Raw genomic sequence first — 15092 nt, forward strand, 5'->3', positions numbered from 1 at the left:
TGGCCTTCCTGGGGGGAGCCTTGCGGGTAGTTGAGTCTGAAGGCAGCGGGGATCACCGCGCCTGAATTTCCAAGGAGAGGTTTGAAAGAGCCTGTCCCTGTGAGACAGTTGACGGTTTATCAAGTTAGCATGGTTTTTAAGGGGTCAGTTGAATGGTTTTAGGTTTTTTTCTTGATTCTGCAGGTCGAACCTTGGGATAATGTGCTACTTTGTGATGATAAACAGTGTTGGTTTTTGTTAGTGCGTTTGGGGGTGGGGGTGGGGGAGAGGGTGAGTGTGCATGAGCCGGATGCTTGCACATGGAGCGGTGTCCTGTGGGGAGAGACCTGTGGGTGGAGGAAGGGTCTCTGTGGGAGAAGGCTCTCCTTCGTAGGGGAGCGTGTGTGGTGGACGACATTACTGGTGGGTGAAGGTAGAGATGGGTGCAAACACCGGTCTGGTGGTGGGTGTAGGCTCACAAATAATTCAGACTAGGCTCCAGATGAGAAAATTCTAGAAACTATATAAGTGATCAACAGTCAACTCCATCAGAGTATAGCTTTTTAAAATTTGCTTTGTCCGTATTTGGAACAATGTTTAAATGTTAAATCCTCTTTGTGTTCCATGAAAAGAGCATGGTTGCCAGGCTGTAAGTTGGGAGGAATTACATTTTAGTATTGAGAAAGTGAACTTAAAATTTCTGTGCAGTTAAAAATTATGGGTTCAAAAAGAGAGTAATGGGAAGCTAACAATAGTAAAGAAGGAAGAAAAGTTGTATTCTTTCTTATTTTGGGGAAATGGGCATCATAATTGACCTAATAATTTTTTTCTTTTTTGTTATGTTTGTTTATAACGTGAAAGAGAGATTTGGGGCAAAATGTAGAACCTAGGAATTGCGAATGAATATGTTTCTATGAATAACAAATAAGGAAGAAATTGAGTTTCTGCCAACGTTTATAGAAGAATATAGCCCCAAGGGACTTTTATTAGGCTGCCTGGAATCACAAAGCTGGGGAGCCAAGATTTTTTAAATTGCATTAGGTGTTTTGATGCCTAGTTTATAGGTTTTGTTTGGAAAACTTTATGAGAGTTTGGAGGACCAGGGTTTGTTTGAGTGAGGGTGGGAATAGCTAAATGTCAGCTAAAGACTCAGTTGCACAGGCTCTCAATTTAAAGTCAGGAAACTTGGATTTGAATCTCAGTGTTATCGCTGACTGTGTGACACTGAGAACTCCCGACCTTTGGGTGTTGGCCACCTTCAAGGTAGAAAAATGGAGGAGGATTAAATTAATTTTGCTTCCGATTCAGATCTGTACTTCGTTGTTTGCATTTCTTTTAATCTGGTTGTAAATTCAGTTGATCTAAATATCATTTCAACTTTATGCATATGTATTTTCGATTAAAGTATAATTGCATGAAATTCGATTAAATTAACCAAAACCAAGAGAAGCTCAGCTGTTTAGACTAAAATACTATAAATGATGAATTAACGTTTGGATCTTAGTTAATTGTGTAAACACTGGTCTTGATCATATAAAATGGAAAAAATGAAAGCCAATCCTTCTTGCGTACATACTTTTGAACTATTATCTACTGATGCTGCTGTCAGCTGATGGACTGTAGTTTGCTATGGAGTTCTGCCTTATTTCCAGATTACTCTCTTTGATCCTTTTCTGACGCTCTTTTAGGGTCAGCCATACGTTACCTCTCTTGGCAAAAATATGAACAGGTACCTACATCCGCCTTAAACCTTGTATCAGTAAATAGCATTGCTACCCACTAATTGATTCTAACTCGGTCACTATTACCTCTACGCCAGGAAAAGTAACAAAAAAAGGAAATATTAGGGAGATGTAAGGAGGTAATAGAATTACGAAAATTTCTAGTGTTCTTTTGAATCTTCCTCATAATTTCATCCCAAATACTTGGCTTTCTTAACTCACTTTACAAAGTGTCTCGAGGATGAAGGTCTCTCCTCCAAAAAACATGGATTAAATGAAGGCATAAAGCGGTGAGGAAGCTGAAGACCTAACTGTGTTTCCTCATTATAAGTTCCTGAAGGCTCAGTTTCTTTATCTGTAAAGTGGGAGGAATGTTGTTTTGAGGGTTAGATGAGATAATGCATTGAAAGGACTTACTTGCCACAGCCATGGGCATAATGAATTAAAAGGGGGCAGGAGGGACCCAGAAAGGACAAGAGCAGACAATTCACAAAAGAACTACCGTTGGCCAATATATGTATGAAAAATATAAACAAAGGCACTCGAATTAAAACAGCCATGAGGAGTCAACGTCATGTGCCTGTTAAAGATTTACAAAATGGTAATACCTGCTGGCTAGTTTAAACCAAAATTGGTTTTCTCATTGTCAGCTGGTGGGAGTGTAAGTTGATATACTTCACAAAATTATCAATATGTAGTAAAAGCGTTAGAAATCTAGCTCGCTCTCTCCACTTCATTTTGGCATCATGTTTTGGGAAGGACACTGGCAAAGGGAAGACCCCGGAGAGTGTGCTTAACTTGGCTCAGGGTGGGGAACTTTGTAGTAGAAGGAAGAGTGAAATCACCTGGGTTGCAAAAGAGTATTAATGAGAGAAAGGAGAGAGAACTGATATCTTCCAGCATTAGAAGAGCTGCCATGAAGAAAAGGAAAGTATCTTTTTTTAATTTAATTTTTTATTTTATATTGGAGTATAGTTGATTTACAATGTTGTGTTAGTTTCAGGTGTACAGAAAAGTGATTCATTTATACATATATATGTATCTATTCTTTTTTGGATTCTTTTCCCATATAGGTTATTACAGAATATTGAGTAGATTCCCTGCGCTATACAGTAGGTCCTTGTTGATTATCTATTTTATATATAGTAGTGTGTGTATGTTAACCCGAGACTCCTAATTTATCCCTCCTTGCCATGTTTCCCCTTTGGTGCCCATAAGTTTGTTTTCGAAGTCTGTAAATCTGTTTCTGTTTTGTAAATAAGTTCATTTGTATCATTTTCTTTCTAGATTCCACATGTAACTGATATCATATGATATTTGTCTTTGTCTGCCTTACTTCACTTAGTATGATAATCTCTAGGTCCATCCATGTTGCTGCAAATGGCGTTATTTCATTCTTTTTTATGGCTGAGTAATATTCCATTGTATGTATATGTGTGTGTATGTATGTGTATATATATATGTATACATATATACACACCACATCTACTTTATCCATTCCTCTGTCGATGGACATTTAGGTTGCTTCCATGTCCTGGCTATTGTAAATAGTGCTGCAATGAACATTGGAAAGAAAAGGAAAGTGTCTTGCTCTCCCCTGTTAGGAAGGTAGAACCAAGTTCTAGATAGAGAATCCACTGACTCTAACAGTGGATCTTACCCTTTGGTATAATAGATGTCACCTGGAAAACCTGTTAACAATGTAGATTACTTTTTAAATCCTTGCTCCAAATGCTGATTCAGTAGGTCTGGAGTTAGACTTGGGAACCTGTGATTTTTAACAATCGCCTCAAATAATCATGGTACAGATGGTCCACAAACTTAAGTTTGACAAATACTGTATTATAAGGAAGAACTTTAACAATCAGAGCTTGGACAACCAACAGGGGAACAAGGTGCCTGGAGAGATGGGCTCAAAGGAAGCGTTTATGAATAAGTTGGGTGGCCATCTTTCAAGGATGCTAAAGGGGGGTGCACCTCTGCTTTGGGTAAGAGGTTAGGCAAGGAGATCTCCAAGGCAGCCTCCAGTTTAAATGTTTTATTTGCAGCTTTCTTAGTAGTGAACACAGTTTTGTAAGGAAAAAAAAAAGCATGTGTAAATAGATTATATATTCTCATTTCTTTAAAGAACCACCTTTGAAGAAAGCCAACCTGTTGGGTTTGGGACCAGATTACCATAACCAGGTGCTACCTGCTGGCTTCTAAACAAAGTGCAGGCAGAGTGCTTGGAGGAGGAGTGACTCCATCACTGAAGAGGTGCCTTTCACTCCTTATTCTATTTTAGCAAAGCAAATGTCACGGGTGGAAGTTAAGAGAAGGGAGAAGGGAGAAATCAGTGTGGGTTGAGTAGACAGAGGCGGCTTCATGGAAGTGGGGCTTGAACGCAATATTGAAAGATGGGTTAGATTTACGTAAGTAGAGTGGGGAAGGAAGCCTTTATAGGCAGGGAGAGGAACATGGGCAAACTCAGAGGCAGGAACAAGCTTTGTACGAGGGAGAAGGCAATCATGAGACAGGCGTGAGCACTCCAAAGGGCATGCGTTAGGTAAGAATGGAAATAAGGACGGATGGGGGTGTGTGTGTGTGTCTGTTTTCTCAACTGAAACTCAGAGCGCATGTTATAAATGTCTGTGTGCTTATAAAGCATGACCATATTGTCTAAACCAAGACAGATTTGAGGGTGAAAATGGCTGCTGTGAAACTGTCACAACGTATGGGGACAGTGCAATAGTCTATTTAAAACCAAAGCCATCCTGCAAATTCAAGACCTCCTGCTGGCAGACATGGATGGACATTTGGGGGCTGATACTGGAAGGCATTACAAGGAAGGCAGTGACGACACAGAACATGAAGACTGTTGTAGGAGAGTTTGCTCCAAAGTCTCAGGGCTGAACCAGATGACTTTTACAGTTCTTCCTCTTTTATATTCTCCAGTGAGAACCTTTAATACTGCAGGATGTCTGTGAATAGATATTTACTGGGATTAAATTTGTTCCCAAATCAGTGGCAGTCCCCAAATTAGTAACTGTTTCTTTTTCTGGTCTGGAGAGAAGAAAGGGATGCAAAAGTAATGGAATTGGAGTAGAAGGATCACTGTTTTCCATCGTGATTATGGGGGGGAAACTGAGATAAAATTCCAGCTAGGACCACTTTTGTTTCGTGATATTTATTTTGATGGACATTTCTTCATTCATTTATTCTACAAGTGTTTACGGGCTGGGTACCCAGTACCAGAAACTTCAGACCGAGTTGAGAGTGACAGGTGACAGTTAATTGTAATTGACAACGTCATGGCTCACAGTGGGTACACTGCTCGTGCCTGTCTCGTGATTGCCTTCTCCCTCGTACAAAGCTTGTTCCTGCCTCTGAGTTTGCCCATGTTCCTCCCCCTGCCTGAAAAGGTCTCCTTCCCCACTCTACTTACGTAAATCTAACCCATCTTTCAATACTGCGTTCAAGCCCCACTTCCATGAAGCCGCCTCTGTCTACTCAACCCACACTGATTTCTCCCCTCTCCCTTCTCTTAACTTCCACCCGTGACATTTGCTTTGCTAAAATAGAATAAGGAGTGAAAGGCACCTCTTCAGTGATGGAGTCACTCCTCCTCCAACATCACTTCTCTGACAATATCATAGTGGGTACACTCTGTAGAAATCGTTCTGGTGCGTGGCTGACGGGATATACAAAGATGTTAGCGAAATACGTATTTGTTCCCAAAGAAACTCATGCCTCCCCTGAGAATCCATAGAGCACATACCTGTGCACACCGATTTTTACACTTAAAAGACACTGCCTACGTCACTATGTAGAGGTACAAACAACCATGGTCACACCTGCCCAGAGACATGTAGACACAGAAAGGCCGCATGGGTAGTGGGAAGGAAGGGGACTCTGAATGAGACAGACCTGAATTTGAAAACCTGTTGTTCCATCTAGTTACTGAGTGAATTTTGGGCGTATCATTTCACCTCTTTTTGCCCCCATTTCCTGATTTACAGTATTGTTATTAAGATTGACCTCAGTGATTCTTTTTTATTTATTTTTATTTTAAAAAAATTTTTTTAAATTTTAACATCTTTAGACCTCAGTGATTCTTATTCCTGGATGAGCATTGTAATGACTTCTGAAGCTTTACTTCAACTTTATTTTTTTTAATGGTTGGCTCCCAGCCTGGATCTACCACATCAGAATCTCTGGGGAGTGGGACCAGGCATGAATATGTTAAAAACAAGCAAACTCTACAGATGACATATGTGCTGTCACACATAGTGGGTAGGGACCCCCCACTGATCTACTTCACAGAGAGAGTATCAGAACCAAATGAAGTGGCCTGGTCCCTGCATCTGGCATATAGTGGCTGTTATGCCATAAATCGTGTACCCCCCCAAATATGTATGCTGAGGTCCTAACCCCCATGATCCCAGAATGTGACCTTATTTGAAAACTGGGTTGTTGCAGATGTAATGAGTTAAGATGAGGTCATACTGCAGTAGGTGGGACCTCATGCACTTTGACAAGCGTCCTTATAAGAAGAGGAGAGGACACACAATGGTAGACAGGGAAGAAGGCCATGTAATGACGGAGGCAGAGATTGGAGTGATACAGCTGCAAGCCAAGGATCACAGGCTATTACCAGAAGCTAAGAGGGAGACATGGACAGATTCGCCCTCAGAAGTGTGCCAACCCTATGCACACCATGACGACAGGCTTCTAGCCTCCAGGGCTATGAGAGAATTCACATTTCTGTTGCTTTACGCTACCCAGGCAGTGGTACTTGGTTAGGGCAGCCCTAGGAAACAAAGACAGAAGATATTCTGTTAAGGTGAGTTACCTTACCTGGCCACGCAGATGCCTGCACACGGCTCTCAGATGCACTCACACAGGTACATTTAAATCAGGCTTGATTGAGGATTTCACTTGAGAAGTATGTGGCTTTCTGGATAAGTGAGCAAACAAACAGGTAGGTGCCAGAAGCTGAGAACTACGGGAATAGAGTAGGTAGAAAGGTGAGGGAGACCGCATAGGTTGGGTAAGAGAAAAAAGGAGCTGTCAGACTTCAGAATGCTGTTACCAGTTATATCTTCTCTATTTTTAAATGTACTTATGTCACCTTCTTTTTGTGGGTAGGCTAATGGGTACTGTTTTGCTTTTGTTGTTGTTTTGTTTGTGTGTTTTACTTTACTCTTGTCCTTGTGGGTCATGTTTGGCAAAAATGGCCAAACCTGCCTGTAACACCTGACCTTAATTCTAAGGTGTCTTCCAGTACCGCTCAGCGCTTAACAAATATAGTTTTATCAAGTAAATGAATGAATTGCATTAGGGAGGTCAGGTGAGATGGGGAGGAGGGGGAGTGGAGAGTGAGGAGTTACTCAGATCCAGCGACAAATAGATCTGGATAGAAATCCTAGCTCTGCCCTGCTGCTCTGAGTCTCAGGTTGCTCTGTAAAATGGTGATGATTGTATCTGCTTTTCAGAATTGGCAGGAGGATTAAAGTAGTTGACACATGTTAATATCCTCCCTCCTTCTCTCCTATCCCTGCTTATATTTCAGTGTCATTAAGTTGAATGAGCTAATTAGTAGTTTGGTTGGACTTTGGTTTCAACAAGGCCTTCTGTTTGGGATGGTTCTAACCCCGACACTGAGACTCTTCCACTTTCCCTGTCATTTTGCTGCTGTGTGTAATGTCCGTAGTCTCCCTAGGTCATGGGTGGGACCAGCTGAGTGTGACAAATCAAAGTAACTCATTCTGGAAAACATCTCACAGGCTGTGTCTTCTTACTGATGGGTCAGAAGCCTCATCCTTGTAATCGGGCATCACAGCGTCTGCTCGAAAGGATGCTGGCTACGTCCCTGGGTTTTGGAAGAAACTTGTAAGAAGAGTACAAGGGCAGTAGCTCTCTGCCCTATTTGAAGGAAACTTTCAGCTTTCTGTTGTTTTAAAAAAGAAAAAAGATGGCGAACGTGGTGACAGCCCTGTCTGTTTCATCTCTAGAAGATGCGAGCACTGGACAGTGGCCCATGCAGATGCTGATTTGCGGGCATCTGGGCGCTGTGAGCGAGATGAGAGTCGGTCCCCAGCACAGGTGGTTGGGGACCTCTGACTGTCTGTGCATTTGGATCTGGTGGGTAGACACCCCAGAGCACCGACACTGGACGCAAGCCTCAGACTGTGCTGGAACCCCCACCCCCACCCCCACCCCCTGCTTGCTGCCCCTGGTCTTCCAGCACGGCAGACTGACGCTCTGCAGCTCCAGATGGCGGCCGGGCTCGCAGAGGGAGCTGTGAGTGTGACAGCAAAGCCCAGAAGCCTAAGCCAGCCTTCCAAGCTGTTTGGGTGCCAGCCGTGAAGATGCCATCTCCGCAGCGCTTCTAAGGCCGCTCTCTACCAGAGGCGCCTCCCACCACCAAGATATTGAGGAGCTCATGAATCCAGATGGCTCGGGGAGAGCAGAGCCGTCAACAAAAATAGTTTTGAAAAAGCATCTTCTCAGACAGACTCTCTGCTCCTGACCCCCGAGCCAGTGGATGTGAGTGGAGGAAGGGGGTGGGGTGTTTCTGTGTGTGCAAGGGGTGTTGCCCATATGTGTCTGGCCAGATGGTCGGGAATGTCCATGAGATCGTCCAAGTGCACACACAGGACTGGGTCGAGCATGGGGCAGGCCCTCAGTTAGCCATTGTTATTATGACGGCTATCGTTATCATTGTAATTATTTGGCTTAGAGTGTTATCCGTATGCTTGAGGAGCTTGTAATACTGACCCTGCCCGCTTCATGCACTAGACAGAGTGATAAGATACGGAGCCCAGGGAGCTGCAGGGCTCTGCCACTCTCTCCTAGGTGACCCGGCATCAGCAGTACCATCGTCTATTTGCACAGTCTGCTTTAAAAAAAAATAAAATTGTGTTCTAGAGAGCACTGAAATCTTGTAAAAGCAGTATGGAATATTCTTCCTTAAAAATGGCTTGTGTGGGGCTTCCCTGGTGGCGCAGTGGTTGAGAATCTGCCTGCTAACGCAGGGGACACGGGTTCGAGCCCTGGTCTGGGAAGATCCCACGTGCCGCGGAGCAACTAGGCCCGTGAGCCACAATTACTGAGCCTGCGCGTCTGGAGCCTGTGCTCCGCAACAGGAGAGGCCGTGATAGTGAGAGGCCCGCGCACCGCGATGAAGAGTGGCCCCCGCTTGCTGCAACTAGAGAAAGCCCTCGCACAGAAACGAAGACCCAACACAGCCAAAAATAAAATAAATAAATAAATTAATTAATTAAAAAAAAAAAAACTGGGGGAAAGTAGGACAGTTCTCCCTCAAAAGGAGGTTTTAAAAAAAAAAAATGGCTTGTGATGGAATAAGTTTAGAAAACATTGGACACCTTTGATAATCAAACATGTATTCTGAAGCTCCAAGAAAGGCCTTAGGGATGCAGGATTTGCTCTCTGTTTGCTTGAGGGAAGGGATGATTGTTGAAAACCCATTATTTTCCCCACAGAACACCCGTTGTCATCTCGTGAGATCTCAATATTCAGTGGGAAACTATTTGAAAAATATCCACGCAATGCAGTTTTCCTCTTGTCAGTGTTGGTCAGTAACAACAACCCTTTGGGGTGGTCATTGGGGCAGTTTACTCCCACTTAAAGGAAACAAAAGTCAGAGAGACTTAATCACTACAGTGGGGCTTCTTCACTTTTCTGTCTCTTTATGCAGTTCTTTTGCCTTTGTTTTAAACTTTCATTAAGCCGTCTGTCTGTCTGTCTGTCTTATTTTATTTTTAGAGCTTGAGCCTCTGAGAATGGTTGTCACCTCTTCTGCAGTGATACTTTTAGACTGAGGCTGCATTTGTGTGTTTGTATGTGGGTGTGTGCTTGTGTGGAGCGGGTCTCTTCTTATTTAATATGAGTACGGTTCTGTCACTTAATAGAGATAGTTTGCATGTGATTCATTGTAGGGTTTACATATCACCTAGGCAATGCCCAGGTGTATAGAAGGGCTTTCCCTTCTTCCAGTGTCTCTCAGTGCTGGGCACCCAGAACAACAGATTCTAACCAACATTCTTATTGCTCAGAGGCCCCAATCTCGGCTGAAGCATTGTTTGCTTTAGCAGTTACCCAGAACTACTACTGACCCCAAGGTTGATATTGTCTGTTTTTTAGGAGATTTTTCTTATTGTTTTTCTTACCTCATGTGCCAGGCAGATACAGATTGCAGAAGGTAATGTTTTAAAGACAGAAGGAAATGGCAAAGCCTGCTTTGATGTCTTCATCCGAGGTGGTGTGTGGGCTTTGGAATCAAGTGACCCGGCTTTGAATCCAGGCTCTGGGATTTTCTAGCTGTGTGACGTCCGTCATTGTTTTAACCTCTTTAAGCCTCAGTTTCATATCTGTAAAATGTCGATAATACCTGCTGCTTATGGTTGTTGGAAACTTCAATGAGATAAAGCATATATAGCAATGAACCACATGGCCAGTCGCAAGCACTCAATAAAAATTGGTTACTCGGGTCATTCCTCCTTGAATAAAAGTGGTTCCAGAGGATGGTCAGAAGCTGAAACCCAACAGGCAGTGCCAGGGTATTAACTTTGGAGGGCCTTGTAATCATCCCCCTCTCTCTCACTGAATAAAAGAGAGGGTGAAACAACCAGCCCAGCTGTGCCCCTTCTCCATTCTCTCAATCTTTTCTAGTGCACATCACTTTCTAACCTTTAAAAAAAATCACTTCCTTACTTGTCTGTCTGTGTCCCTATTGGAACATGAGCTCCGTTTAGCTCGGGACTCTGCCTGTCTTGTGCTCTCCTGGATCCTCAGCACTGAGAACCGTGACTGCACTGAGTAGTTATCCTGCCCTTTTCCACAGAATGAATGAATGAGTTCAGTGATGTGATTCTTGAAAGACACACACACACAGACACCTGTCACCAGATCAACCCTGCCATTTAAGTATCATTACACTTAGAATCCAGGGCGTTTGAATTTCTGCCTTATTTTTAAGGCTCTTCACAGGGAGATTCCACATTCACTACTACAGGCTATTGCGGGGTTATAAGTCCTGTTTAGCCTGTGTCGTGCCCTTCTTATTTGATTCTCATGGAGGATAGAGACTGCTGTTGACCATTCTTGGCACAGGTGGTCATGGTAGGGTTGTCATAAGTCCATCCCCTTGGGGCTGTCATGAGACTAGATTATCTAAAGCAGTCATGTCGAACATCATGGTTACCTAGCTTTATCAATCCTGCTCCCCAAATCTATCACTAGTAAAATGAGAGGAAAGTAGTAAGATGTAATAGAAGGAGATGGCTTTGAGTCAGAAAGACCTAGGTTCTACTCCCGGCCAGTCTGTCCTGGGCAAGTTGCTCAATCTCATAGGGTCTCAGCTCCTTATCTATAAAGCAGGTGAATGATACCCACTTTGCATGGCTGAAGTGAGCTGTGTGTCTAGTGCACATAATGTATATATTATACTGCTAGCCTCCCGGTAAATATTCTGTCTGTGGTAATGATGTCCTCATTGAAAAATGGTACCAGTAGTTGTATGTATGTGAGTGAAAACCACATGGCCAATTGGAGATACAGTGTTGGGTGAACTATGATTGAAATGGTGGTCTTCTTGGGCCAGATTGGCTGAAAGACTTTGACTTAATTATGTCATCAACAGCTTGGGATGTTGGAAATGGCAGTAAAAGGATAGGTAATTTACCATGGTTTGATATGGCTTCTTAAGTAGACACAATCTTCCAGATTAAAGCAAATGTCTCTAAATCATTGCTTAGAGATCTTAAGCTGTGAACTTTAAAAAACCAACTTTATCTATTTCCACAAAGTAAACTGATAATGAGAACATATTAAGATTCATGCTGCAAGTAAGATGGCATATACAGTGCTATCACACTAGCAAGTATTAAAAGGCAAACTTTGGTTGGTGTTTCCTAGTTTACGTCAAGCTTCAGATCTCTGCTATGCCCTTGATATACTACCTTGGAACTAGACAATTAAGACAATGTTGAGACATCATTTCCTGTTGTCTCTATTATGACTTCTGTAATATGACCAGCCCATCCTCACTCATACCTATCTGCTGGAAAATTGTGAGTACACATGTGTTTGTGTGTGTAGGGCTCTATTGTGTGAATATCTACTTATTACTGCCTGTATACTTGTAATCATATTTATATACATTTTTTGTACATATGGAAACACTTCAGTTAACCTACAATAGATACATGGCAGTAGGGGCTTCCCTGGTGGCGCAGTGGTTGAGAATCTGCCTGCCAATGCAGGGAACCCTGGTTCGAGCCCTGGTCTGGGAAGATCCCACATGCTGCGGAGCAACTGGACCCATGAGCCACAATCACTGAGCCTGCGCGTCTGGAGCCTGTGCTCCGCAACAAGAGAGGCCGCGATAGTGAGAGGCCCGCGCACCGCGATGAAGAGTGGCCCCCGCTTGCCACAACTAGAGAAAGCCCTCGCACAGAAACGAAGACCCAACACAGCCAAAAATAAATAAATAAATAAAATTAAAAGAAAAAAAAAGAAAATGCTCCCTATTTCACTTACAAAAAATAAAAAAGATACATGGCAGCTTTGATCTGAGATAACTTTGAAGAAACTATAAACATTGAACAGGGAGCAGCCATAAAAGCAGCTGAAAAGAACCAAAGCAGGAAGATAGCACATGATAAAGTTAAAGCTGTTGACTGGCCATGGTCAGAATCCGCTGACACCAAAGCTGAGAAGCACAGAGGAAACAAATGGGAAAAAAGAAATGAGGAAAAGACAAGCAGGCAGAAGAAAATACACAGTGAAACAAGAGATGAGAGTAACAAAGTACAGAGACAGTCAATAATAGTAGTCATGGAAATATGGCATGTGCTTGGGTAAGATGAGAAACAGCAGTGAGAAATAGAATTATGGATTTTTGAAGATTTCTTGAGGTTCATTAGTCTGAAATCCTTTATTAATGCATCATGGCCATGCAGGAGCGGGCAGAAGGAATGCCTAACCAGGGCAGCAATCTTGGACCAGTCAATGAGGGGCACTCGCAGCTTCTCACATCCTGGCTCTGGAGGCAGCCGTGTGTTAATATCCTTCCATTAAACCTGTACCAGCCAATACAGATTTAGCAGGCCATTCATCATCCTTTTCATAAGTAACAGCTGCAATGGATATTTTGTTTATGTCTCAATAACTGTACCTGAATTTTATGTAGATGTACAAAAGATAGTAGCTGTGTACACCAGTTACCCAATCAAGTTCCAAGAGGTAGACGTCTAAGAGTCCTGTGGTAGTTTTCTATTAAAGCCCATTAGAGAAGCCTTGTACCTATCGCTTTCTTCTCATTTAAAAAATGTACTAAAGTCACTGATATAAGCCACTTTTGAATCACTCTTAAAGAGAATGATTTGGTACGAATTTCAGTGTAAGGGTAAACTATTGAGATACAGGCATGCACCTCTTTTCCCCTCTTAAAATGAGCCTGTGCCATTCTGACCACCACTTCTTCCAATCCTAATCCAGTGGTCAAAACACAGTGAGGTGTCATTCTTTATAACCAGCCATCAATGTTAGCTTTGAATTAACACGGTAGCTACTAATGTGGTTCTTACTGAATCGTTTCTCCTGTGAGCCCTGATTGGCTGCTTTTCAGGATGAGGAGAGGTTCCCACGTGTTGTTCCCGTTCTCATATTCAGCTCACAACGTCCTTGCCCTTCCCTTAGCTTTCTGCTCTAAGATTTTGCTTTTTGTTCCCTTCAAATGAAAAATGTAAAATGTACTGGCTGTTGGGGAAATAGAAAGCTTTTATTTGTGTCCAAACAATGATGAACAGCGGCACTTTTCTCCTTCTCTCTGTGTCTCTGGGGAAGTTGTGGAGTAGACCCTTCTGTGCCTTAGCTCCGGTGGATCCTGCCTACCCCAGATACATGGGCACATCTGTGGTTCCTAAGGGGAGGTGTCTCTGGAAGCATAAACACTTCATATGCAAAGTGCTTCAGATAATGTGTTCCTTAGAACAGAACAAACTAAGCTGTTTGAAGAGCAGGTTAAGTGAGTTTTATTGCAGTACTTCGGAGGCAATCCCGACCATAACACAGCACGAGAGTGCGGTAGGTGTAGTCAGCTGGTGTACACACAGTCAGCAAGCTGACCGCGGAGTAGGAGTGAAGCCGTTCTTGGCTGTATCAGTTATTCTCCTGAAAGACATGAGGCCCAGGTGTGAGAAATCTGTGTTCACCTTTCCAGAGACCTGCGTATGATGGAAAGAGGGCCGTGCTCTGTCAGTTGATCACTCTTGCTTCTCTGCCTTGCCTTCTGTTCCATTCTCATCACTCCAATTCAGGCGCTCATTGCCTAATATGTGAATTTCCACTGTGAACTCTCATTACTTAATATCTTTTTTTTAAATTGAAGTATAGTTGGTTTACAATGTTGTGTTAGTTTCAGGTGCACAGCAAAGTGATTCAGTTATATATATATATATATATTCTTTTTCAGTCTTTTCCATTACAGGTTATTATAAGATATTGACTCTTGTTCCCTGTGCTATACGGTAGGTTCTTGTTGTTCATTACTTAATCCCTGTGTGACCTGGCCTGCCATCGTGATCTGGCCTCATCTCCGCCGAGTTCGCTCCACTCCAGTGACACTGGCTCCTGGTCACTCTGCAAACATCCCACAGCCCTCATGCCTCTGGGCTGTGCACTTGCTGTTCCTTTTGCCCGAAGTGCTTTCCCCCAAGATAACTACATGGCCGACTCCCTCACTTCCTCCTGGTGTTTCTTCTTCTTCTTTTTTTTTTAAAGTATTGCTTTGTAGCTCAGTTTTTTTTGTTTTTTTTTAAATTTATTTATTTATATTTTTTCCTGGCCATGCCATGCAGCATGTGGGATCTTAGTTCCCCAACCAGGGAACGAACCTGCACCCCCTGCCCTGGAAGCGTGGAGTCTTAACCACTGGGCCACCGGGCAAGTCCCCCTCCTGGTGTTTCTTAACATGTATCTTCTCAGTGAGAGCTTTCCTGGTCAACCTGTCCCAGCTTCAGCTCTCCCCTGGTCCTGATACTCCCTAGCCCCCATTCTCGCTTTAATTGTTCTCTTTAGCACTTATTTCTATCAGCCTATTATGTATCACACTTACCTATCTTGTTTATTGTCTGTCTCTCCCAGGAGAATGTAAGCTCCATGAGATAAAAACAATTTTTTTTTCAATGTTTTATTCACTACTGTATCCCCAGTGCCTGGGACAGTGAACGGCACTTAGTAGGTGCTCAGTATTTATTGGTTGACTGAATTAATATATCAATCATCTCATTTCCTTTTGTCTTCCTCCTCCTGCTTTCAGATAGTGCTGCATCCTGCCACCAGATTGAGTTATTATTTTTGGCCACATGAGTCTCAAAAATTATTAGT

General features: G+C 42.9%; 1 protein-coding gene across 1 annotated transcript in view; it reads left to right on the forward strand.

Annotated features, from left to right (window-relative positions):
• Window positions 1-7653: 7653 nt before the first annotated feature.
• Window positions 7654-15092, forward strand: part of LOC132358919 (diacylglycerol kinase iota-like) — a gene marked incomplete at its 3' end in the record, with an annotated part of 66543 nt that continues 59104 nt past the window's right edge. The window contains exon 1 of the mRNA XM_059912168.1: window positions 7654-7767. Within this exon, the coding sequence (XP_059768151.1) occupies window positions 7654-7767 (114 nt within the window). The remainder of the gene's footprint in view (window positions 7768-15092) is intronic.

This window comes from Balaenoptera ricei, unplaced genomic scaffold, assembly GCF_028023285.1.
Source record: "Balaenoptera ricei isolate mBalRic1 unplaced genomic scaffold, mBalRic1.hap2 scaffold_654, whole genome shotgun sequence".
Lineage (NCBI taxonomy): Eukaryota > Metazoa > Chordata > Mammalia > Artiodactyla > Balaenopteridae > Balaenoptera > Balaenoptera ricei.